This window comes from Pelodiscus sinensis, chromosome 15 (genome assembly GCF_052426305.1).
Source record: "Pelodiscus sinensis isolate ZL-2025 chromosome 15, ASM5242630v1, whole genome shotgun sequence".
NCBI lineage: Eukaryota > Metazoa > Chordata > Testudines > Trionychidae > Pelodiscus > Pelodiscus sinensis.
This window is the reverse complement of record NC_143066.1, coordinates 7,366,028-7,390,963: the sequence shown is the minus strand read 5'-3', so window position 1 is coordinate 7,390,963 and position 24,936 is coordinate 7,366,028. Positions and strand designations below refer to the sequence as shown.

The 24,936-nt window shown below is 52.1% G+C and overlaps 2 protein-coding genes across 5 annotated transcripts in view; one reads left to right on the top strand and one right to left on the bottom strand.

Moving 5' to 3' along the window:
• Positions 1-117: 117 nt before the first annotated feature.
• Positions 118-15,335, bottom strand: MSS51 (MSS51 mitochondrial translational activator). The gene is made up of 7 exons (XM_075899216.2): positions 15,111-15,335; positions 12,557-12,756; positions 11,299-11,454; positions 9,997-10,121; positions 8,796-9,359; positions 2,545-2,638; positions 118-1,121 (listed from the first exon to the last, which is right to left on the bottom strand). Exons 2-7 carry the CDS (start codon positions 12,736-12,738, stop codon positions 893-895), a joined length of 1,350 nt encoding a protein of 449 aa, XP_075755331.2. The 5' UTR covers positions 12,739-12,756; positions 15,111-15,335; the 3' UTR covers positions 118-892.
• Positions 15,336-18,066: 2,731 nt separating this feature from the next.
• The window catches only part of CFAP70 (cilia and flagella associated protein 70), a 47,445-nt gene continuing 40,575 nt past the window's right edge, over positions 18,067-24,936 (top strand). For 3 of the 4 annotated variants that reach the window (XM_089782247.1, XM_025185396.3, XM_006124560.4), the window contains exons 1-5: positions 18,067-18,188; positions 19,217-19,352; positions 21,966-22,152; positions 23,657-23,755; positions 23,961-24,040. In XM_089782247.1, the coding sequence (XP_089638373.1) occupies positions 19,221-19,352; positions 21,966-22,152; positions 23,657-23,755; positions 23,961-24,040 (498 nt within the window). In that variant the 5' untranslated portion in view covers positions 18,067-18,188; positions 19,217-19,220. Of the gene's footprint in view, positions 18,189-18,610; positions 18,989-19,216; positions 19,353-21,965; positions 22,153-23,656; positions 23,756-23,960; positions 24,041-24,936 lie in introns of those variants that run through there. The other variant, XM_089782246.1, reaches the window with a different exon arrangement.

Sequence of the window (24,936 nt, the reverse complement as noted above, 5' to 3'; positions counted from 1 at the left end):
CTCCCGCCTGGGAGTCACCAGTAGGGAAGGGGCGGCAGAGGGGGTGCCTGGCCATGTGGTTGCTCCTGGGCCCTGGCCCGTTCCCCCATCATGCACCATGGCTCAGGAGCATGACCATCGCAGGCCTGGGCAGGCGACCCCCAAGAATCTGTCCACCACGGAAGAAGGGCAAGTGGCTCTTCAGTGGACAGAAACGAAGCTTCCTCAGGCTCCCAGTGGAGCTGCTGTCGCCCCTGGCAGGGAAGGGGTAGAATAACCCCGGGGGGGCTGGTCCCAGGGGTGGCAGCTCTCAGAAGGGGCCCAGCCCAGGGTGAGGAGGAGCAAGCGCCTGTTTGCACCCTGGGTGCCGGGGCAGGCTGAGAGCCTTTCTCCAGAGCCCCCGGCTGAGCCGGGCTAAGGTGGCAGCTGGGGAGCTGGTGCCAGGCCCGTGGCCCCGCCCAGCACTGGCCATGAGTCGAGCTGCCGTGTAACGCTCCTGTATGGCCCCAGCCCGTGAGATGTGCTCTGGCCAGTGCTGGGGAGAGCGAGGCCTTAGGGACACTCCTGTTCTGGGCCTGATGCCGCCCAGTACCAGCCCTGGCCAGCAGGAGGCGCTAGCGGGCGTATCTGCTAAGGCCCCCCCCCCCGCCGGACAGGGCCGCCCAGCTGCCCTGCACTGCACAGGCCGAGCAAGCAGCTCCCTTGCCTGGGCCTGAGGAAGAGCCACTTAGCACAGAGAGGGGCCCTGCCCAGTGCAGGCTCCCGACGGGTACGGGGAGCATCAGCCCTGAGCTGAGGCAAGGCCAGGAGCCGGGGCGGAGCAGCTTGGGGGGCCCAGCGGAGCCCTGCTGAGGCTGGGGAGGTGGTGGCAGCAGGTCGGCGTTGAGCTGACAGTGCTGTAGCAAAGGTGACTCTACTCCCCTCTGTCCTCGGCCCCTTGCAGCCCCCCCACGTCTGGCTCGCCCGGGGTGGCAGCCAGCCCGTGGCACAGGATGTAGTAGGAGCTGCCATGGACGGGCGCCTTGTTGGGGTTGGAATAGACCTGCTCCGGCTTGCGGGAGGCGAAGGGATTCGCTCCGTAGCCTGTGATCTGGGTCTCCAGCTCCGTCAGGATTTTCAGGGAGTGCTTCAGCTCCTGCTCGCTGTTGAGGGGAGAGGGAGGGCGGTTGTCAGGCTGCCGCATCCCCCCAGGCACCCTGCGACCACCCCTGCTGGAGGAAAGCAACTGCGGCCGTGAGCCAGACTTCCCATGTGAACTTCCCCACAGCAGTGCCGGGAGCATTGGAAGTGCCCCATCAGTGCCAGCCGGGATGCCTGTGTGAGACCCGCACGGCAGTGCCCTGCCCGTACCAGCTGGGACGCCCATGTTGTGAGCACTCCCCCGCCCCGTGGCAGTGCCCTGCTAGTACCAGCCGGGACGCCCATGTTGTGAGCACTCCCCCGCCCCCCGTGGCAGTGCCCTGCCAGTACCAGCCGGGACGCCCATGTTGTGAGCCTTCCCCCCCCCCGTGGCAGTGCCCTGCTAGTACCAGCCGGGACGCCCATGTTGTGAGCCTTTCCCCCCCCGTGGCAGTGCCCTGCTAGTACCAGCCGGGACGCCCATGTTGTGAGCCTTACCCCCCCGTGGCAGTGCCCTGCCAGTACCAGCCGGGACGCCCATGTTGTGAGCCTTCCCCCCCCCCCCCCGTGGCAGTGCCCTGCCAGTACCAGCTGGGACGCCCATGTTGTGAGCCTTCCCCCCCCCCCCCGTGGCAGTGCCCTGCCAGTACCAGCCAGGACGCCCATGTTGTGAGCCTTCCCCCCCCGTGGCAGTGCCCTGCCAGTACCAGCTGGGACGCCCATGTTGTGAGCCTTCCCCCCCCCCCCCCCGTGGCAGTGCCCTGCCAGTACCAGCCAGGACGCCCATGTTGTGAGCCTTACCCCCCCGTGGCAGTGCCCTGCCAGTACCAGCTGGGACGCCCATGTTGTGAGCCTTCCCCCCCCCCCCCCCCGTGGCAGTGCCCTGCCAGTACCAGCCGGGACGCCCATGTTGTGAGCCTTACCCCCCCCGTGGCAGTGCCCTGCCAGTACCAGCTGGGACGCCCATGTTGTGAGCCTTCCCCCCCCCCCCCCCGTGGCAGTGCCCTGCCAGTACCAGCCAGGACGCCCATGTTGTGAGCCTTCCCCCCCCCCCCGTGGCAGTGCCCTGCTAGTACCAGCCGGGACGCCCATGTTGTGAGCCTTCCCCCCCCCCCCGTGGCAGTGCCCTGCTAGTACCAGCCGGGACGCCCATGTTGTGAGCCTTCCCCCCCCCATGGCAGTGCCCTGCCAGTACCAGCCAGGACGCCCATGTTGTGAGCCTTCCCCCCCCCCCCGTGGCAGTGCCCTGCTAGTACCAGCCGGGACGCCCATGTTGTGAGCCTTCCCCCCCCCCCCGTGGTAGTGCCCTGCCAGTACCAGCCAGGACGACTGCACTGTGAGCCCTCCCACATCGGTGCCAATGACCAGAGGACGCTGGGGCACAGACCAGCAGAGCCCCCGACCCCCACCCCGAGTGCTCACAGGCAGGGGGAGGGTGGTTCTTACGTGTACACGGTGAAGAGGGTGGGGATGGTGTAGTCCCGCAGCAGCAGCAGCGTGGGGAGCCAGGCTTCCATCAGCTCCAGGCAGGCGTGTAATCCTGCAGAGGGGAGGGCGCCAGAGAGTTTCAGGGCCTGACCCCTGCCCAGTGAAGCCACTAGCCCTCCGGCGGCTGGTTCCCCAGGAGCAGGCCAGGGCCCTGAAGCAGCGTGGGCTCAGGCTCGGGGCACAGCGCTGCCCGTGCCCTGCGTAGCCAGCCTGCCCCATCCCCCGGCCTTGCAAACAAGCAGTTCCCATGACTTCCACGTATCCCGCCAGGAGGATGCTGTTCATGCAGCTGCCTCCCCTGCACCCCGGTCAGCCCTCAGTTTGCAATTACTTGTCCTGGTTTGCCGCCATGCGGACGGTCTTCTTCCCCTAGTGCTGCTGCAGCCCAGATGTTGGTCCTGGAGGACACGGGGAGTCAGTCAATCCCCAGGACTCTCCAGCTTCTGACCAAGGGCTTGTAAGAAGGGTTGCAATGCTAACCCTTGCAGGACCCCAGTGTGCGCTGCCAGTGTTAACCCTGCCCAGGAGGCAGGCAAGCAGCTGATCATTGTGGGCCGTTAGTGATCGTGGTCTTTGCAGCAACAGACGAGCTCCGAGGTTGTGTCTTGTTCTTCCCGCAGCCGATGTTTGAGTTCAGGATGGTTCTGTGGTGAGAACTACTCTGAGACTTCGGAGATCTGGACTCAGTTCCCAGCTCTTCCCTGTGTGACCCTGGCGCACACACTGTCTGTCCTAGGAAGGCTTTTCCTGTCCAGCTCATGAAGATGCAGCTTTTGCCAGCATAGCTGATCCTGGTTTGCACGCCACGTGCCAGAGTGGGGAACAGCCTTGACCGAGATAAGCGACAACGGCGTTTGCACTGGGGCTTTTGCCACCATGAAACGATCATAAATAAAACCACACCCCTAACCGGCCGTACGATGCCAGCTGTGACTCAGTTTCCCCTCTGCAACATGGAGGTAATAGCCCTTCCCTGCTTCACAGCCATCCAGGTACCATGGCGATAGAGGCTGCATAACTAAATGGCTACAGAGGCGGGTTAGGGGCTGAGGTCCAGAGCAGAGGCTTGGGGCTGCTGGGTATGGTTGTCGATGGCAAAGTCAGAGAGGGGACTTCACTGAACTTGTTTTGGTTGGTGATAGACCCAACTGAGCAACATGGGCCTTTGGGGGGCTTGTCAGAGAGCTGTCTGGGTTCGGTGTGATGGGGCATTACCCCACACTCACCCTGCAGGTAGGGTTGTCCAGTTTTGAACCAGACAGTTGAGTATTTGAGTTTTCTGTCCGGGAAACAAATTGAGAAAATACCGGACATAGAAATGTCGGGTATTTTCTAATTAAGTAAGTTTGATTATTATCATGAGTATCAATATGTAGTTGTGTACTGCCTGGCTAGTAGATGCGCTTGCACTGCGTGAGCATGTCTGCCAGCCAGGCAGTACGCAGCTACACAGTAGAGAGGAGGGGGGCGGGGCAGGATGGATTTCCCGGGGCCAGACTTGCCTGTGCACCCCGTCGTGACCATGCATGGGACGGGCAGCACCCTGGGATCTGCATGTGCCTGGGTCAGCCCCACTCCCCCCCCCCCCGCCTGCTCCCCCAACCTCCTCCCGGCCAGCCCCGCTCCCTGCCGGCTAGTTCCCCCCCATCCAGCCCCACTTCCCCCAACCTCCTCCCAGCTAGCCCCACTCTCCACTGGCCGGTCCCAGTGCCCACCCTCCCCCCGCCTGCTCCCCCAACCTCCTCCCGGCCAGCCCTGCTCCCTGCCAGCTAGTTCCCCCCCATCCAGCCCCACTCCCCCCAACCTCCTCCCAGCTAGCCCTGCTTCCCACTGGCCGGTTCCCCCTGGATCGCCCCTGGCTGGGTCCCTCCGGATCTGAGATCAAACGTGTCCAGTATTTTTTTGAAGCCATCTGGTAACCCCAGCTGCAGGATTTAATGCTGGTCAGATGGCCCATTAACCAGGTAGGCAGCTAATTAAGGAGGCTCAGCTGAGCAGGGATAGGCATGGCCTATAAAGCCCAGGAGAAAGAGAGGTGTGAGTGGGGACTGGAGGCTGCAGTCATTCACTGGGCAGAGGCTGTGGGAATGGGTAGGCCCAGGCAGAAAAGGGTAAACAACAGGAGGCAACCGAGGGACACAGCAGTGAGGCCAGGGAGACAAGGCCCAGACTGCTGAGCTGAGGGCCCTGGGTTGGTACCTGAAGAACAGGGCAGGCCCAGGCTCCCCTTCCAGCTGCTGTGTGAGTGGCACTGAGGCTGCGAGTGTGAAGACTTATCCTAATCCTAGGCAGAGCTTAGCCCTCTCCCACCACGAGGGAGGTGCGTGGATAGAGACGGCTAAGGCAGGAAGAGGACGGGGTGGCTCCTGAGGGGTGAGGGAGGCTGCAGGGGATTAGCAGTGATGAGGTGCAAACGGTGGACAGGGGCGCATCCCCAAAGCGACCAGAAGGAGGCGCCAGCCCAGCGGTGAGTGGTGCGCCCTGGCACATCAGGCTTGGCAGACGAACCAAGTGGAGGGAGTCTTGAGAGCTCTGGGGACCCCCTCCCTGCCTGGGAACCGCTCACACCCAACTGCAACGCCTTGCCGGCGGCTTCACTCCCCTTACTGTGAAGAGCGTTTATGTTTCTGCAGTTACCTTGCTCTTTGCACCCCTGATTAGATCATAACACAGAGTGTCCCCTTGCCACGGCCCTGGCCTTTTGGACTAAGACTCCGACCCGGCTCTGCCCTGACAACACCCCCACAATGAGCTAAAACCTCCATGTGCCTAGACCCGACCCCCGTCCTCTTTCTTAAAGATGAATCCTAGGGCTGGAAGGGACCGCGAGAGGCCAAGTCCAGTCCCCGCCCACACGGCAGGGCCGAGCACCGTCTAGATCATCCCTGACAGGTGTCTGGCTAACCTGCTCTTAAATATCCCCAGGGATGGAGATTCCACAATCTCCCTTGGCAACTTATTCCAGTGTTTCACCACCCTGACAGGAAGTTTTTCCTAATGTCCAACCTAAACCTCCCTTGCTGCAGTTTAAGCCCATTGCTTCTTGTTCTATCCTCAGAGGCCAAGGAGAACAATGTTTCTCCCTCCTCCTTGTGACACCCTTTTAGATACTTGAAAACCGCTATCCTGTCCCCTCTCGGTGTACGGCTAAACTACAAGTTTGTCGGAAAAGGGTATGCAAATGCGCTCCACATTTTGTGTACCTCTTTCTGATTCTTTTGTCGGAAGAGGCAAGAATGGGCCAAATGTTGGAAAAAAACACAGACTGAGGAACACAGGGACTTCCGAAAGAGCGCGTTTACTCTTCCACAAAAAAAAAAAGTGGCAGAGCAAATGCGTTTCCTGGACATGGCGGAGTTTTTTAGGGATACCTCGTATCCTGAAAAAACCCTGCAGTCTAACCGTCCCCTCGGTCTTCTCTCTTCTAAACTAAACAAGCCCAGTTCTTTCAGCCTTCCCTCAGAGCTCATGTTCTCTGGACCTTTAATCGTTTTTGTTGCTCTTCTCTGGACCAGTCCAATCTGGTTTCTCAGCACCACTACTCCACTGGAGGCCTAATCAGCGCAGAGCGGAGCGGAAGAATGACGCCTCCTGGCTTGCTCACACCACTCCTGTGAATGCGGCCCAGAATCGTGTTGGCTTTTTTGCAACAGTGTCAGCGTTGACTCGTATTTAGCTTGTGGTCCACTGTGACCCCTAGATCCCTTTCTGCAGGACTCCTTCCTAGACAGTCACTTCCCAGTCGTGTTACTTACTCTGTGCAGCCCCCTCGGGACAGGTACAGGGCTGGATTAAGCGGGGGGCTAGCCAGGCAGCTGCCCAGGGCGCCAACCTATGGGGGGCACCTGATTGAAGTGGTAAGGGGCACTGCGTACCCGCTGCCTGGGACGCAAGTATGGCTCGGTCCGGCACTGGACAGGTATTTTCTACTCAGCCACATTCCATTCCCAGTAGCGCAGACTCGCTTAGTGATGACCTGAAAAGCACTTTGCCGCAAACAGCTTTCTCTTCACCCCACCCCCGCACCTCCAGCGGCAGAACTAATTGCCACGTGAAACGCCTCCCTCTTCTACCACAGCCCCAAACTTCCTTGTCTGCTGAGCGGGGAAGGAGCAGGTCAGAGGGGTGCTGATGGCTTCAGATCCACAGCCGGCGTGACGCCAGTGGAGTTGACAGAGCTGTGCTGATTTACACCGGATTTAGCCCTGAATCCCTTTGCAGAGGGCTTGGCCTAGCACCATTCACTTCTGCAGGCGGTTGTGCCAGCTCCATGCCTCCGTATTCGAGGCATTTTTCTTTCTACCAAACGCAAGTGCTGCGGCGTTACAAACCCCTGTGATCAGTGCGCCCTCTCACTCTCCACACACACGGAATGAAGTGACTTACGTGCACCAGCGTGGAGGTGGCATGTGACACGTCCCCTTCGCATTGGTGCACATCACAAAATTCACGTGGCAGGAGAGGGACGGATGGTTCTGATCAGCCTCCCCGGTCCCATGCCTGGCTGGGCTCCTTGTGCACGGCCCTGCGTGCCCAGCTTCCTCTAATGCAACTTGCTCAGCGGGTCTCCTTTCTACCCCAGTGCCGCTGGCACCTTTTTAACAGCCCTTCAAGTGCCTCCTGTCTGGTGCAATCCGAGCCCCCTTCCCCCTCTCTGGGTGTCTCTTCTGTGTCACAGCTGCAGGCCCTCACCTTAAGCTCACTGTGGCAGGTACCAATGCTAGGGATAGGTAACTACACCTACAAACTTCCTAACCACTTGCAAACTCTGCCAGGCTCTAGGCTCCCAGTTCAGAGACTCAGATGATCCACAGGGTTCAAAGTGGGGTGCAGACTCCCCCAGCATGCAAGGCAGGAGAGGAGTCCCAGCCGGGCAATCTGATTCAGGTCTGTCTCCGCTTGCCAACAGACTGGGTTATTGATGACTTGCAAGGGGATCTGGAAAGCACAGAGTGGGGCTGGCATGGGCGTAGGGAGAAAACATGCACCAGTCTTGACTCTACGGGCTAGGGAGTAGAAGACATCCTGACAAATGGTTACAGCCTTGCTGAGCTGTGCTGCCAGGCTGCGGCACCCTGGCTAGGTGGCATCTGGCAATCAAATTAAAAAGGGATCTAACTAGGTGCTACCCAAGTGCCTGGGTTTGCCTCCTCCTTTCCCAGGGTCTAGGCTTCCTCCCATAGCCAGTCGGCAATGTCGCTGAGCTCCTGCTTCATGTCACGGTCGGGCAGACGGCATGTGCAAGTCACAAAGGACTTGTTGATAACTGAGCACTGGCTCTCAAGAGTCATACACTGTGGTAAGGGACAGCAATGTCCAGTGGTTAGGACAAGGCAGTGGGAGGCAGGACACCAGGGTTCCATTCCCAGGTCTGTCACGGACTTGCCTGTGGCTTTGGGAAGCTCAGTTATGACCCTGCGCCTCAGTTTACACATCTGCAAAATTCCTATATGTGTAAATCGAGTGGATGATCTCAAAGCACAGGCCCTCTGGATGTGGACGTCGTTATGAAGATGCTGTGATTAAATCTTCTGCTCATGGCTAACCACAGGAAGGATCCAGCGATTATGGCGCATTAAAGCCGCGGTACGAGGCGTTGGAGCAGTGACAAGGCAAAGCAAGCCAAGCGCTAGGAGTTAAGCAGGGCCGTCCTCTCCTGGCGCCGTCCTTCTGCTCAGTCACCATGTAGCCGCATGAGCCTCGGTATGTCATGGACAATGAGGCAGTGCAGGGCCATCACGTGATGCAGCCAAGGGAAAGCCAGGAGTCTCTGACGGCCCTGCCACGCTGGGGTTGCAGGGTGCAAGCCGGCCAGTGCAAAGCTGGACTCTGCCTTCCATTCCACCAGCCTTTGCGGGCGTGGGAATTCTGGCACGGCAGCAAGGCACAGCGGAAACGTTCTCTCCTTCTGGCCTTTAACTGCCCCGGTTCTCACCACTGGGAAGAGCCTCTCCCTTCTTGCTTTATAGCCCCCCAAGTCCCTGTCACCCCTGGCCTCCAGAAGGGGAGAAGGTCCCGCAGCAGGACACCCAGCAGCGGGGTGGGGTGATAAGAGGGAGCAGAGACAAGCCGTGGGAGAGGAGATTGGCGGTGAGGCCCTGTGAGGGCGGGGCAGGAAATCTGAAGGGCACCACTAGTTGGACTTTGAAGGCGGGGCCTGAGGAGTATCCGTGGGGAGGGCAGTGGGTAGCCTCTGTCTGTGCACTCACCTGGATGGAAGCCCACCACGAGGTCTGGGCGGGCAGCTTGCTGAGTCTCCACCTGGGACTCCCAGAAGTCGGGATAAGAGGCCTTGTAGCAGCTGAGATAGACTCTTCCCCTGGGCCCGAACGCTCGCAGCGGGGGCCTCATGATGGGTCCGTCTACCACATCCACTCCCACCATGACCACCTCGATGCCCTGGTGCCCAGGAAACACCCGCGTCAGCTCATCGTAATCCGTCACCCGGGCGTTGAGGGTCTCCATGTGGGAAGCCCCCACGACGTGCACCGTGACAGGCTTGGCATAGAGGTCGAGGCTGAACGCATGCAGTGCCAAGGCAATGGTCATCGGCCGGGACTGGAAGTCTGTGACCAGCCGTTTGACGGACTCCAGCAGCTCTCCCTCCTCTGGCTTTGGCTTCTGCACGTTGGCCCAGAGGATGTTCATATAACGCCCGGTCAGTATAGAGCTCAGCTTTTCTTCCAGCTGCTCCTGCATGGAGAACCAGTCCTCCCAGCTTTTCACCTCCTGTATGCGCTTTGTCCAGGTCACCGTAGGGAACGGGATGTCGCCTAGAAGGAGAACCCCCAAAACTCTCAGCCCTGGTCTGTGCTGATCTTTCCCTTGGGAGGGGACAGTGCTTTAAAAAAACAGCACTTAAGCTGAATGGCAGCCCTCCAACGGGAGGTGCTGAGCCAAGGGCAGCAAACAAGGACACATTGCATGGGGAATGCTGAAGGGGGAACAGCAGATTGTACAATGGAGGTCTGAGCCATCAACTCCATGGAGGATGCTGGAACCCCAGGAGTCTGCAAGCCAAGCTAGACGAGCAGCTGCAGGGAGGCAGGACTCCAGAAACGCCCTGGACAGCTGAGCCCCAGAGCCTACTTTGCTTGGTGTCACAGCTTGACCGTGCTCTGTCAGGCTCCAAAGACAGCCCTCTGTGCTTGTCACTGATCTCATGACACCCAGGGAAGGCCACAAAGGTCTGGGAGATGGGGAGGGAAGGTGAGTGGGTCTGGATAGCATCCACCAGGAGAGCCCTGGCCCATCTCCCTTCTTGGTGCAATCTGCTTGGAGCCTGGCCTCCCACATGGGGCAGCAAGCGGGTAAATCTGCACAAAGGAAGTCACGAGGCGTCTGGTGGCAGAAGGCCCAGCCAAAGAGGAGCCCTTGGCCCCCTCTGTGGGACGCAGGCAGCACCCTTACCCGTGAAGACAAGCCATTCCACCAGCCGGTCCAGAGCAACCAACTTCAGCTTCTTGCACAGCTTCTTGTGCACAGGCCAGTTGGCCCGCTGGCACTCTGAGCTGCAGTAATACACGTTCTGGCACCTAGAGGGTGCAGGAGAGAGGAGGAAGGACAGGGGACTCCGCCCAGCCGAATTAAGGTACAGCAGGGCTCCCCAACTTTGGAAGCCCGGGTGGCCACAATGATACTCAGCACGTGCCGAGGGCCGCAACTTAAATGTGGTTGCATATACATGGAAATATATGCAAATAGCTTTCCCACAATGCCCTGGCACTCCCAGCACCTTCTCCCTGGGGGCTAGAAATTCTAACACCCTGTACCCGTCTGTTCCAGCCAGCCCATCCGCTTGCCTCTTTCAATGCTCACCCCGCTGGGGAGACGCCTCGCCATTGTGGGGGATATTCCCAGTGGAGGCCATGTTCAAAGGATCCCTCCTGCGGGCTGCGTGTTGAGCCCCGTGTAAACCCAAACCGCACCGTAGGCTGCAAACAAACGGGCTGCAGGCTGCATGTAGCCCACGGGCCGCGTGTTGAGTCGCCCCGAGATACGTCCTAACGGGAGAGGACCCTGGGGAGGGAGCCCAAGAGAGCTGCCCCAAGGAGACCGACACTCAGTGCATCGGTTGATGGCCCCCTTGGGGCTGCACTGCATCCTGCACCTATGCGAAGGGCGAGGCGCAAACATATGAACTGGTTCTCGGGGTAACTTCACTGGTCCATCAGGGTTATACCAGGAAGGAGTGTGGCCTTGGTGCTGTGGCAATGTTGTTCAAAGAGGCTGGTCAGAAAGAGAGCTAGTAACTTAGCCGGTGTCGCCCACATGCAGAAGGAAGCCAGGCAGTGTTGCCGGAAGAAATACAACCTACCCGCCCAGGGGCAGCTACAGCCCCTGTCTTCAGTCATACCCCTGGCACGATGTCACCCTCCACCCCTAGCAGCCAGAGAGCGCAGAGGCTTCGACACTGGGGGCCTGTTCTCGCTGAAGTTAATGGAAAGACTCCCCATGTCCTTGGATCGGGTGCTGAGGGATTACAGGAAGCCAGCTGCCAGGCACTACTCAGAGGAGAAGCCGCCACTATGGGGCCGCACTTGGAACCAAACTAAGCCTCTGTGTGTCAGAGGGATTGTGCTCCTGCGCCCACAGCCATTCTGGGAATGTTTCCCCTGGGAACAAGGAAAGGATCTTGCCTGGGGCTGCAGCTCATTCCTTTGTTGCCACCCTCCCCCCTCCAGCCACACGCCGGGTGCCTGCGTGGGGTACCTTTTGCAGCGCCGGAGGCTCCTGGGGTCAGGGAGGGCATCGGGGAGTTTCTTGCACTCGGCACAGAATTTGAAAGTGTCCTCCATTTTTTGAAACATGTCAAAATAAGTCCGGATCCCGAAATCCATCCCCAGCTTCTTCCCATCCATGGCAGACCTGCAGGAAACCAGCCACAGGGGCAAAGCCGATGGGAGACGAGTGGGCCACCACCTTATCCCAGCGTGGTCCTTCACAGCGAGAAGCAGGGCTGCCGACTGTCTGATCTGCCGGGGGGCGTTCAACACCTGCCCTGCCCCCATCCCTTCCCCAAGGCCCTGCCCCATTTGGCTCTTCCCATGAGTGCACTCCACCCTCACTCCACCTCTTCCTGGCCCTGCTCCTCGCTTCTCCTGGAGTGCCTCCTGTCTGCTGCTGAGTAGCTGACACTGAGGGGCAGAAGGAGGAGCTGATCGACAGGGCCCACCAGTAGGGTTGCCAGGTGTCCGTATTTTTACCGGACAGTCCATTATTTCTGTAAAATGTCCAGTATTTTCTGTTTCTCTTGGACAGAAGGCCGGCGGGGTCATTTTTCCCCTGTCGCATCTTGCGAGAGCGGGGGGAGCGAGGAGATATTTAAAGTCGCAGCGACCTTTTTTTTTTTTTCTTTGCTCAACCCATTTTTTTTCCTGCCATGTTCAGGATTTTTTTGTGATTTTTCTGTGGGTGCTCCAGCCTTCTTAGAACCATTAGAGTCGGAGCCTATGGTGACAAGAACGGGCCCACAGATGTTATGTAATGGCAGCTATTCGCCTCAGCTTGCGGAAGGGTGTGCTACTTCGTCAGTGCCGCTGTAGGAACCCTTTACTACCGCTTGAGGGCCCAGCCAGAATGTTCTCAATACCCTGAAGGCAACTAGCACAGACTGTCCTGACTGGAGATGCCTCTGCCCATGCTTAGTATGACATGGGACTGTTCTGAATGGAGAATGGTCCACATGTTGATATGAGCTAGCAGGGCTGGGCCTCATCTGAGGACCCCTCAGAAGAGAGAACTTTATCCCTACTAGGGTGTGAACCAACAGGGCACGATGTTCTAATCCTTTGAGGGAAGGAGTTTAACGTTCGTTTTACTGGAAGTGGCCCTGTCAGTCCAACAAGCTCCCCTCTAGCCAATGAGGGCATGGCATAGGGCTTTGCCCTTTCCCTCAGGCCATCAGAGGTCTAATGCTCCCCGTGACCGGTGGAGACAGTGTGCTAGAGGGCGCGCTGGCATTACTCACTTGTATTCGTCATAGCTCTTCATGTTGAGCTTCTTCAGGATGACCTGTGACAGACCAGGGACGTTGCTATCCACCGCCTGGAAGCCCAGGGAGTCAATGTTGGGGCCTGGGATTGCTGGCACCTCCACTGGCTTCTTGGAGTGGCTGGGCTTGGGAGTCGCGCCCTTGTTTCTGTGGGCCATCTCTGGCAGTTGGGCAGGCTGGAAACGAGGGGGAATAAAGGCGAATAACTGCGGGGTCAGCAGGGGCACTGGCTCCTCAGGAGTCACTGCTTGTGACCGACCAGGCTGCCCCACCTCCTCCCCGCTAAGGACCAGCAGGGAGACTAAGAGCCTGGTAATCTGGGATCAGGTGCCTGCTCTGCTGTGTGTGAACTGGGGCAAGTCACTTCACATCTTTTCTCCTCTGTTCCCTGGACTGAAACCACTAGGGGTAATCTCTCCCCACTTCCCCAGCGTCGGAGGCTGAATTCATGTCTGCAAGCGAGGGATGTTAAAATGTGAGTATTTGATTAATTGCGTAACTGCTGAACATTTCAGCCGCTACATGCCAGAGGCTGCCGGCTCCCCAGGAGCCAATGCATGCCAGGAGCTGGCTTTTAAGCCAGTTCCCAGTGCACACCAGCTCCCGCCTACCACCCTGTTGATCCGGCTGCTGCCCCACACTGCTGCCTCTGGGACAGAGACAGCAGTGCAGGGTGGCAGGTAGCTCCCCAGGAGCCGCATGTAGTTGTTTGGGTAACCGATAAAGTCATGCTTATCGGTTACCTGTTTACAAACATGGCTACACTCTTACAGCCCTACTGCAAACCCGTGTCCGATCCCACGAGGCGTGGAAGTTTGGAGTAGGCGGAGCTGTGAAATGTAGATCTGGATGCTGAATTTGGGAGGCTCTGACTCAGCCCCATCAGTAAATCGCATGTTAGAACGGGGTGGTTTCCAGCTCTCCTCTCTACAATAGCTGTCTACCTCCCCTCTGCCTGACCCAAAAAAGGTTCTCCAACCCCGCCATAAATAAAGACAATATTTTGTAAAAAAAAGTTTCAAAACCACTGCTCTATCATATCAAACTTAAGCTACTTGGATTCATTTTCAGTACCCTGTGGCCTATCCTCTCTGCCCCCTCCCCCTGACTTCAGCCAGCTCCCCTTCCCATTAGTGATTTGGATCCAGTTTGTTTCTGTTCCCCACTGTTCCCCACTAGCTGCAGTTAGCCCATGACTAACCTCCAAAAGGAGGTGAAGCGGCTGCTTCTGCCCCTCCCCTCTATACATTCTGTCTACCTGTGTACTACACAACAGAATTCTTCCTCTGTGTGTGTGTTTTATATTTACATGATGCTAGTGTTTTATAAAGTTTTCTGTGCCAACTGCAGGGACTTAAACCTTGTAGAATATAAGAAGTCAGAACCCAGTGCCTATGGAATGGTACAAATTCCTCATCCAAAGTCGCATGGCATGGATTCTGTGTCTGAACCGTGGGTGTGTGTGTGGGGGGGGGGGGGATAGGGGAAATTGCCAGCTGGATCACTCTGACTGTCCCCCATGCCACCTGACAGGTGCTTGATCAATTCCTGCCCCAGACCTGTTGCTTTTCGGGCCCAGGATAAGAAAAGGCACCGTGGGAGCTATGGCTAGGATGATGAGAAATAAAGGAGGAAAACTAAGGGAAAGCTGTGCTCAAATGTCAGGGAGCAAGAACAGAGAGAGCCATGAAAAAACATGCCCAATGCCACCTCCAATCGGATACCAGAGCTATTCCAGTCCTGGGTCACCATGTGGAGCTAGTCAATCAACTATAGGACAGGCCAGAGATTTCCTAGGAGTCAAGCCAAAGGGAATTACAATAGCGGAGGGATTTCCATTAACTCTATTTGCCCTGGAACTTTTCAGATCTTCTCAACCCATATTCTGTGCCCCAAACAGGCAAACATAGCTCCTCAAACTAGCCAGAGTTAATCACAAGTCGCTGCTCCCCCTGTGAAATTGTTGGGTACATTAATACTCCAAGCATTCTTCCAACCCAGATCAATGAAATGGTTAAAAATGCTTATTTCAAGCACTCTGCCCAGGTTACAAAATTTGTATCTGCATCCACAAAAATGAGCTGCGGATGAGGGTAGTTGTGGGTATAAAGTGGATATTTGCGGATTTGCAAGGCTCTGCTTATTTCACTGAAACTTTCCTCCCCTGATCCTCGGCCCCATGGCACCCTGGAATTTGAGATATCCAAGAGCAGAGAAAACTGTGCTCAGTCCTAGAATATAGAGATCAGAGAAGTTATTTCCCCTCTGCTTTGAAACCTCCTAGACTATTCCTTGATTCAGCTGTAGCTCCATTTGTCTGAAGGAAAACAAGGTCCTACTAAGCAGAGATTGAATGTGTCTACAATCTGCGTCAGCAGGCGCAGTGTAAGAGAATGCTAAATGGAGAGAAAGCAGTACCAAGAGGGAATCTAAGGACCAAAGTAAACTTTGAGCTACAGAAAGTTAGACCATCCATTCCCTGAAATGGTAATCATTAAGGAATAGCAGGTTACAAGACTGAGAGACTTACGTTTTCTTTTTTCTTTTTTCCCCACTCTGTTGCTCTCTCCTTCGCTGTGGATTTGTCTCAGAGCTGCAGCTGCCTGCCTTCTCTGGATCGCTTTCTGCTTCTAGCTGCAGAAATGGTAGGTGGAATCTTGTGGTCTAAGAATATCCTGCCTACTCAGACCCTGTCAAGAATTATTTCTAACTGGGTAGAGAGTGTTGAGAAGCTGGGGCTTGGCTCTTAGGAAGCACACATGCAAAACTCTTACTACGTCCTATTACAGGAGCACCAGGATCCTAGGTCTTTCCTGCCCTCTGCTGGAATATATGGTATTAGCCACTAATCCCAAGCCATGAATCCTGAGAATCATTCATTCCACTCCCATGCTGCATGATAGTATCGCCTGCTGCCTGGTTCCACACCTTGCCTGTGCCTGGTCTGGAAGAAGGCATCTATCCACCCCCTTTTCCCCCCATGGCCAAGGATACCATGCAGCAGTCATTTCATCCCCACATCCCCCAGGCCTGAGGGTTTGAATTATAGGGCTTCTGTGGCTCAGGAGGTACATGTGCTTGTGTTAATTGGTTACTATGTTTCTCATACACCAAAGGCACCAAAAAAAATTATAGATGAGGAGGGCATTCAGGGCCATGGGTTTCCTTCCCCCTCTCCTGGTTTGTTATACTAATCCTCCATAAGATGCTAGCCACCCTGCTTTTGAGGATTCTGGTTTCTCACAGCTGTGTCCCATGTCCTGCAAGTCAAGTATGGAAATCACTTACGTTTCACAGAAATAAAGGATACCTCTCTAATGCCAATAGTTCCGTTCTTACATTTGTATGGCATTGTGTGATATTTCAAGTGACTGTTGCTTAAATGATGGTGAGGAACAAAATGCATTCTAGTGTTACACTCGCACTTGTAGTATTTTCTTTCTTTCTCTCTCTCTCTCTCTCTCTCTCTCAAAAAAGAAAAGCTTGAAAGTGTGACCCCAAAGCTAGGTCTACACTATAGACGGGACCAAATGGCGGAAAAGCCTCCTCTTTCGGCAGAGTTCTTATCCCTCATAGAATGAGGAATACAGGGCTCCCCAAAAGAGAACATTTGCTCTTCCGCAAAAAAAAGTGGAAGAGCAAACACGTTCCTTGGATGGGGCGGAGTTTTTCCGGGATACCTCTGGTATCCCGGAAACATCTTGTAGTGTAGACGTACCCTAAGGGTATGTCTACACTACAGAGATTTGTCAGAAAAACGGCTATATTCCCAACAAAACCTGAGTTATGTCCACTCTGCAATCGCATTCTTCCAAAAGTAAATCAAAATAATATAGGAGTTTTTCTGGTATTGCTAATCCTCTTTCTACGAGGAAGAAGCCTTTTTCTGAAAGAGGTCTTTCGGAAAAAGGCATGTGTGGATGGGGAAGAGGGAGTTCTTTCGAAAGATGAGGAAAGAGGAAAAAGCACAGGTGCCCTGGTGGCTACTCCATCCATAGTAATCACAGCTTAAATGCGAGATAGCGTCCATTCAGTATGGACGCTATCTTTTGAAAAAGCAGATTGCTTTTTCGATGTGCTTTGGCAGTGTGGACGCTGTCTTTCAGAAGAAGTTTTTTTGGAAGATCTCTTCCGAAAAAAGGTTCTTTCGAAAGAATCCTGCAGTCTAGACATAGCCTAAATGTCAAATACAAAGAATCTGATTTTTTTTTTTTAATCTCATGACTTTGAAGACACGTTTAGGATCTCCAGAGCCTACTGAGTTGTTAATGATTGGGACGGGCTATAATGCTTCCAGGGTGACTTTAATATGGGATACAGGACACTCTATAGAGTCCGGGACTGTTAAAGACTGGGGGCACTCCTATGCAGCCTTCAACTTCCTGAAGGGAGGTTCCAAAGAGGATGGAGAGAGGCTGTTCTGAGTAGTGACAGATGGCAGAACAAGGAGCAATGGTCTCAAGTTGTGGTGGGAGAGGTCCAGATTGGATATTAGGAAAAACTTTTTTACTAGGAGGGTAGTGAAGCATTGGAATGGGTTACCTAGGGAAGTAGTGGAGTCTCCATCCCTAGAGGTGTTTAAGTCTCGGCTTGACAAAGCCCTGGCCGGGTTGATTTAGATGGGATTGGTCCTGCCTAGAGCGGGGGGCTGGACTTGACGACCTTCTGAGGTCTCTTCCAGTTCTATGATTCTATGATAAGGGGATGGTTGGATGAAATAACATGATCTTGGTAACTAATTGACCATTCATTATCAGTTGTAAATAGGTCAATGGAGGGATGATAGGAGTTGCTATAGGGAACTTTCTGGGTGTCTGGCTGGTGAGTCTTGCCCACATGCTCAGGGTTTAGCTGATCGCTATATTTGGGGTCAGGAAGGAATTTTCCTCCAGGGTAGATTGGCAGAGGCCCTGGAGGTTTTTCGCCTTCCTCTGTAGCATTGGGCACAGATCACAGCTGAAGGACTCTCTGCCTGTTGGGGCCTTCAAAGTATTTGAAGGCTTCAATATCTGAGATCTAGGTGAGAGGATTATTCTAGGAGGGGTGGGTGAGATTCTGTGGCCTGCACTGTGCAGGGGGTCAGACTAGATGATCATAATGGTCCCTTCTGACCTTAAAGTCTATGAGTCTATGTTGCTGTGTGAGGATGTATCACACTGTGGGCCGTGCACAGTCCGTGTTCCACAGCACGGCCGATGTCACTATGTGAGGTCACGGCATGTTCTCATGACACATGCGTGTCAGTGTGTCTATGTCCCTGCCCCTCTATGTCTCAGGGGCCCTGGCAGCTGAAACCAAGTACCCACTCCCAGCAAAGTCACTGGCCAGTCCGTCCAGGGCTCTGGAGATGGGCTCAGCCAGCCTGCGCCAATAACCAAAATGGCCGCCTGGGCCTCAGTTCCAGGCCAGGAGGGAGGAGGCCAGCTCCCTGCTCCCCACAACAAACATGGCGGCAAGAGAGTCGGCGCCAGAAAATGTCACGTGCCCTACGGGCTGCGGCGGGGGGGAGGCACGTGCGGGAGGCGGAACGGTTGCTATGGTTACCGAGGACGCGCCGCTGAGCGGCAGCGTGTTACCGAGTCGCTCCTCCCCCTCCCAGCCGTAAGCCGTGAGTTTCCCCCACCCCTCCCCCTCCGGAACCGCTCATAGCCCCCCCACCGGGACCTGGGGTCTGTCCCCTCATGTGCACGGGGGGGAGCCCGGGACCCGCCCTCTCCCCTCCCCCGCTGAGGGACCCAGCCCCCTCAAGGGTTCCCCCCACGAACCCCACAACTCCCCCCCCCGCTATCCCATTGGCTGCCCCCTGCCCACAACCCCCCCCCCCCCCGGTACCCTCCTCTGCCGCCTGGGAACCAACCCGCCCGGCACCCACTTCGGCCTCCGCCGCCACGGGTTGTTCCCTCTCCGCCCCCCCCCCCCCCCAGTTATCGCATGACCCTCCAGGCGAACCCACTGACCAACAGCACTTCCCCTGCCCAGGGACCTCCCGGGACATCCCCTGCGCCTCCGCACCCCTTCTCTGGGAACTGCCCCCCTGGGTTTCCCTTTCCTCTCTGCCCCCCCCCCGCGCCCTCTGGCTATTCCCTGCCCTGGGAGCTGCCCCCCACCTGTGCTGTTTCCTCCCCCTCTGGTTGGCCTCTCCTTATCTGCCCAGCTGGCTGTCCCTTGCCCCAGGAACTCTTCTCCCTGGGGTATCCCCATCCCTGGGAACTGCCCCCCCCTCCTTCCCATGGACCTGCCCTTCACTCCACTCTTCCACCATAGCTAGATACACTACAACTTTTGACATTTTCCCCGCCCCATACCATAGTGGATTTATGTTTTCCGTATTTTACACTTTGAATTTTACACTTTGAACTTCACGTTGAACTGAACTGTAAAAAGTGTTTGTGTGATCAGTAAAACTAGGTGCGTTCTGTGATATTTCAGCATTCAGGTGTTGAATAATGTTAGAACATGCTGCCTCTGTGTATCATTGACATTATTTTGATTAACTGGGAGAGGGGGTAGCTTTAGTGAATTTAGATGATCTCCCCACAAAAGCTTAACAGGAGGCTGCACTGAGTAACTGCAAAACAGAGCCCAGAAGAAAGAGTATTAGTATGTTAATTTTTTTTTCATTCTTTATCCCTGCAGAGACATGTCTGTCCTTTCTGGGCAGGCTAGTAAAAAAGGATCCTTTACATTGGCTCCATCTATTGTTTTACCTACTGAGACATCTCTGTCCCCAATCAAACCGGTACAGATCACAGTGTTGGAGGGACGTGACCTGGTAAAATCTTCTGAAAATCTTCTCAGTTTGTTGGGCATTCAGTATATCTGATCTATTTTAGCAAATGGGGTGGGCACAAATCTTTATACTGTAAAACCTTCAAAAATGTGATGTGAGAATATAACACTCATAAGCAATCTGAAATGACACCAGGATCTCAGTGTAACCCATAGTTACGCAGCATGGCTCTCAGTTCCCTTGTAATGGCAGTCCATATGTAGAGTAAAGGCTCTTGCTTTGTAGTCTAAAGATTTTGAGTGCAATCCCCTCCACAACCCATCCAGCAATACTGCATTGCATGAACATGAATTTGAAATATGGCCTGCTGTGCCTCCTCCCGCGTTACTATGGGAATGTTTTACTATTTACCACAAGGTTTTCTACACAATGTGTAATATACGTTATACTCCTGTTTTGCTAATATTTTCTTTTTCTTTTTTTAATTCCACATCCCTCTTCCATCACCAACATAATACAGAGACAAATACCTATAAGAGTTTTTAAAATCTGCTCCATTGTTCCCTGATATAGGGGCAGATTCTGATCTCAGTTACAGCAATGTAAATCTCAAATAACTCCACTGAAATGTGTGCCAGTTAACTAAAAAATCTGGCCATTAAGGAAGTCTTTGTACCACATGGCATTCTTGGTTGTGATTAATGGCATCTAGAATATAGAATCATAGATTCATAGAGCTGGAACCAACCTCAGGAGGTCATCAAGTCCAGCTCCCTGCCGAAGGCAGGACCAATCCCAACTAAATCAACCCAGCCAGGGCTTTGTCCTTAAACACCCCTAGAGATGGAGATTCCACCCCCTCCTTAGGTAACCCATTCCAGTGCTTCACCACCCTCCTAGTGAAATAGATTTTCCTAATATCCAACCTAGACCTCCCCCACTGTAACTTGAGACCATTCATTGCTCTTTGTAATTGTAACAACTCAAGAAAAAGACCTGCATGCACAATGAAAATTTCTGTTTATTATACAGCAGCAGTCAGAAAAGCAAATAAAAGATTAGAATGCATCTGGCTATCTGTTTAGGCATTTATACTGTAATATCAGAAAACCTCTCATACATTAATAGATTTATCCTTGATATATCTTTAAGCAGTAGGGAAGTATACTGTATAAAGGAATGGGATGGGAAATAATACTGAAAATATATAATGTTATTATAAACAACAAGGAGTCCTATGGCACCTTAAAGATTAACAAACATATTTGGGCATAAGCTTTTGTGGGTTGGAGTCCTCTTTGACAGATGCATGAAGTGGAAACTTCAGTCTGGCATCAGGACACAAAAGCTTATGCCTAAATACATTTGTTAATGTCATTATATAAATCAATGGTACAACCTGAACACTGTCTTCAGTTCTGGTTTACCCCTCTTAGAAAGAAAATAGTAAGTGTAGAGAGGGCTAAGCGGGGGAGGAGGGGGCCAAAGTAGCCTGTAAGAAAAAACTTGCAGATGAAGGTACATAGAAGAAATTCTGGATATTTTTTTGTTAGAATAAGAGTGGGCACGAGAAGAGAATACAGTATAGTGAGTGGTACTGAAAAGGTAATTTCTATTTAGCCTTTCTCTTCATGGATTAGCAAGGAAAATTTTTTTTAAAACTGAAAAGCAGCCAATTTAAAACTGATCAAAGGCTATATTGATAATACAATGCACAAAACAATCATGGAACTCATTACCACAAAGTATCATTAGGCAAAATTGCTTAGCAGGATTCAAATAAAGATTTGGCTTATCTGCATAAGGGCTAAAGAAAAATTTGGAGGGGCTATTGCTCTATCCACCTTTGTGATTCAGGGCATAAGCCAAACTCTATCCTGAGAGGTTAGGAAGAACTTTTCCCCCTGTGATGAGGTTGCATCGTAATTGCCCATTTCATAATTTCTTGCACTGTCTTTTGGAAACATCTGCTCCTGGACACTGTCAGAGAAGGACTGGTGAGCTAGGTGGACCACTGGTCTGATCTGGTATAGAATTTCCTATGTTCCTGTGTTTAAGAACACTAGCAGAAAAATACTAAAAAACTGTGCCTTTCTTTAAAACTACTTGTGTAAAGTTAATGAGTAAGAATTCAAATCTTTTTCCAAAAAGCTTGCTACGATTCTCACTAGGTTTTAAATTCTTCAGCCATACAGTATATTGGAATTTCACATTAATGCAGCCATGCCACTTGTGAGCTTCCTCCTCAGTTGTTTATAAAAATCAGAACCTTTCTTGAAATTATAATTATTATGTTGCCCCTTTGGATGAAAGTCAATGTATTTACTTTTGTCTCTGTCCTCCATGTTGATGAAGGCTATTAGTTCTAAATGCCCCTAACTCAGCTGGGTGTTCATAATCTCTGGGTGCTGCAAAGGGATACAATGGAGAAAAGTTTTCAAAGAAGGTGAAATCTTAGTGTGACCAGAATTGTTCATCATAAGCCCATTCTTATATGTGCAGTAACTGAAAAAAAATCCTTCTGTATATTATTTTCAAAAACAAGCATTCCTTAACTCAGCCAACTTCTGTGGACAGTCTGCTTGTGAGCAGTTTGAAATCTGCTTTTTGCTATAGAATAAAATAATTAATCTATTGTTGGTCTATGTTTGACAGAAAGGTGCCAAAGGAGACGCTCCTGTGACCTATGTGCGTGCAGAGTATAATGGTGTTATTCTGGGTGACTCCTTGAAAATTGATGGTTCTTCAGATGGCACAGTGAAATATAACTTCAGCACTAGCTTTGAATACAACTCTGATGGGCCAAACTCTCTAGATGACATTGCACACAAACCCTTATTCTGTAAGTAACTGTCACTCTAACTGTACATTCAGATTTGCCCAGAATAAATTACTAGAGTATTGACAAGAACTCTGGCCACGGGGAACTCTGCTACTCCATCCCTATCTGCTCCTAGCAGGAGTCACTCATTAGAACAGTGGTACTCACAGTGCAGAGAAAGATGTAAGCTGAGTTCACTTCTCAGTGGAAAATGAATGCTGAAGTATGGATGAGTAGCAGTGTTATGTCTAATTAAATTCAAGTTTTTTGAATTGGGCAATGGAATTGTCACATATTAAGCAGATGTATTTATCTCCACTCCTGGGCACAAAGAGATAATCATGTTCTCACTCCTCTCGGGGGCTACATCTAGACTGCAGGCTTCTTTCGGAAGAAGCTTTTCTGGAAGAGATTTTCTGAAAAAACTTCTTCTGAAAAAGAGTGTCCACACTGCCAAAGCGCATTGAAAAAGCGATTTGCTTTTTCAAAAGATAGCGTCCACACTGAATGGAAGCTATATTGCATTTAAGCTGTGATTACTATGAATGGAGTGGCCATCAGGGTACCTAAATGAATCTAATTTTTCCTCTTTCCTCTTCTTTCAAAAGAACTCCCCTTCCCCATCCACACATGCCTTTTTCCAAAAGAGCTCTTTCAGAAAAAGACTTGTAGCAAGAGGTTTAAATGTCGGAAAAAACCCTCCGTTCTTTCTTTTTTTTTTTTTTTTTTTTGAAAGAATGCAATTGCAGTGTGGACGTAAGTGAAGTTTTTCGGAAAAACAGCTATTTTTCCGAAAAAAAATCTGTAGTGTAGACATAGCCGAAAGGATCTGCACTTGCCTTTGTACTTGTGTCTTCTGTTGCTTTTGCCATGTGTAGTTTCATGCCCTTAGCAGGGGGTATTAATGTCCACAAAAGAAATACATGTGATTGTTCAAAAAATTCTAATTGGTTTTTAACTGGGGTCCTAGTGTTAGCAGTTAGAGAAGGTGGGGGCAAAGTAGCGCTCCCTCCTGGAGCATTGCAAATCAGCTGTTTGTGTTGCTCCAGGAAGGAGGAGGAAGAGTGGAGGTTCCCCGTACTGTCACAAAGCAGCTGTTCATGGCGCTCAGGGAGGAGTGGGGACTCCCTCCCTGTAGGAATGCCACGAAGCAGCTCTTTGTAGTGCTCCTGGAGTGAACCCTGAAGAGCCACAGGCTACATCTCAAAGAGCCAGAGGCAGCTTGTGAGCCGTGGTCTGAGTATCACCGCATTAGAGAATGGAGTAGAAGCATTTTCTGTGAGAAACTCTCAGCTGCTCTGTTCTCGTCCTCTTCCAGCAGGATTTGCTTGAAAATGAAATCTGAGCATTAGCTGTGGCAAACATTCAGCTACTCTATCCCCTTCAGACTCTGGGGAATCAAGCAGAAGTGCTGGCTAAGAGCTAATACACTCTTCAAGCACCCTGAATGAATACACTGTTTTCAGCTGCTGTTTTATAGATGATTCAGAAACATCATCAGATTCTGTGTATGTTCTCCCATCAGTGACTGTGATTGAAGTTTTACCAAAGGAGAAGAAGCAGAAGGACGAGAAGACTATGGCTCTTGGTCAGGCTGTTGTAGACCTTCTGCCTCTGCTGGAAGGTGCAATGTTGAATTCATATTGCATTCACGTTGATCTCTTGCTCTCACCCAACTTCTTTGCTGTAGCTTCACTTCTATACCTAAGATAGTCTTTAGAAAGTTGGATTATGTGGGTGGCATATAGCACACGTTTTCTATTCAGGGAGCTATTTCACTAGTGGGGAGCTTCAGACTTTATGCTGATTCTGTCTTTATTTGTTCCCAGGACAGTGTTCATTTAGGGCAATAGTTCCACTGCATCCAGTTCCTGGCTCTTCACTAGAGAGCCTTCGCCCAGATGCCAAGGTATTTGGAAAGTCCCAGAGCTATTTGATTCGAATATGCAATTATAGGCTACAGTATATGTTACAATAATACATATAAAATGTGAGGCCTGGTTCCTCTCTCGTTGATTACAATAGGCTCTATAAATGCTAAAAAGTACTGTACAAAAAACTACATTGAAAGAGCATTAATGCTGCAAAATGAAGAACTGAAAAATCAGAAAATGGCATAATTAAGGATGCCCATGTAACCTTAACTCCATCGCTTGGTGCAAACAAAATAAAAAAGACCGTGTAATATTTTATCACATACTATTGTTACTGTAAGATCCCTGCCTTATTCAGCACACTGGTTGAATGGTGTTCAGTGAATGAAGCAATGATACATAGTGAATGTGGAAATGTGTCTAATTTTAATCCAGATTCTGTTTGCTATTACCAGTATAAATTAATTGAAATCAGTGGACTTTAAATATATACTGGTATATCTGAAAGCATATATCTGTAGACAGGTCAAATCGGTATGTGATGAATGAAGCAAGTGTCCATTCACACTGAACAGTGGAGATAAATATTCAAAAGCTACTTCATTCACTGCATGTTATCCATCTTATATGTGATCTTGTGATTAAATACTGTGTAATGATGTATGTGGATAAAGGCTTAGTTGAGGTTCTATGTGCAACCTTAGCTTTGGCATCTCTTGAATATTGAGTGATTCATTTTGCACCCTTCCTGTTTTTTCAACACGGGTTTTGAAAGTAACTTTTCATTTGTTTATTAAACAGTGACCATGTGAGACTGGATTCCTGCCCTGAGAAGCTGTATTCTAAATAGGGAAACATTACAGTTTGAATGCAAATCATTAAATTACCATCAAATTTATTTAACACACAGGAATACCCATTTCTGCATTTG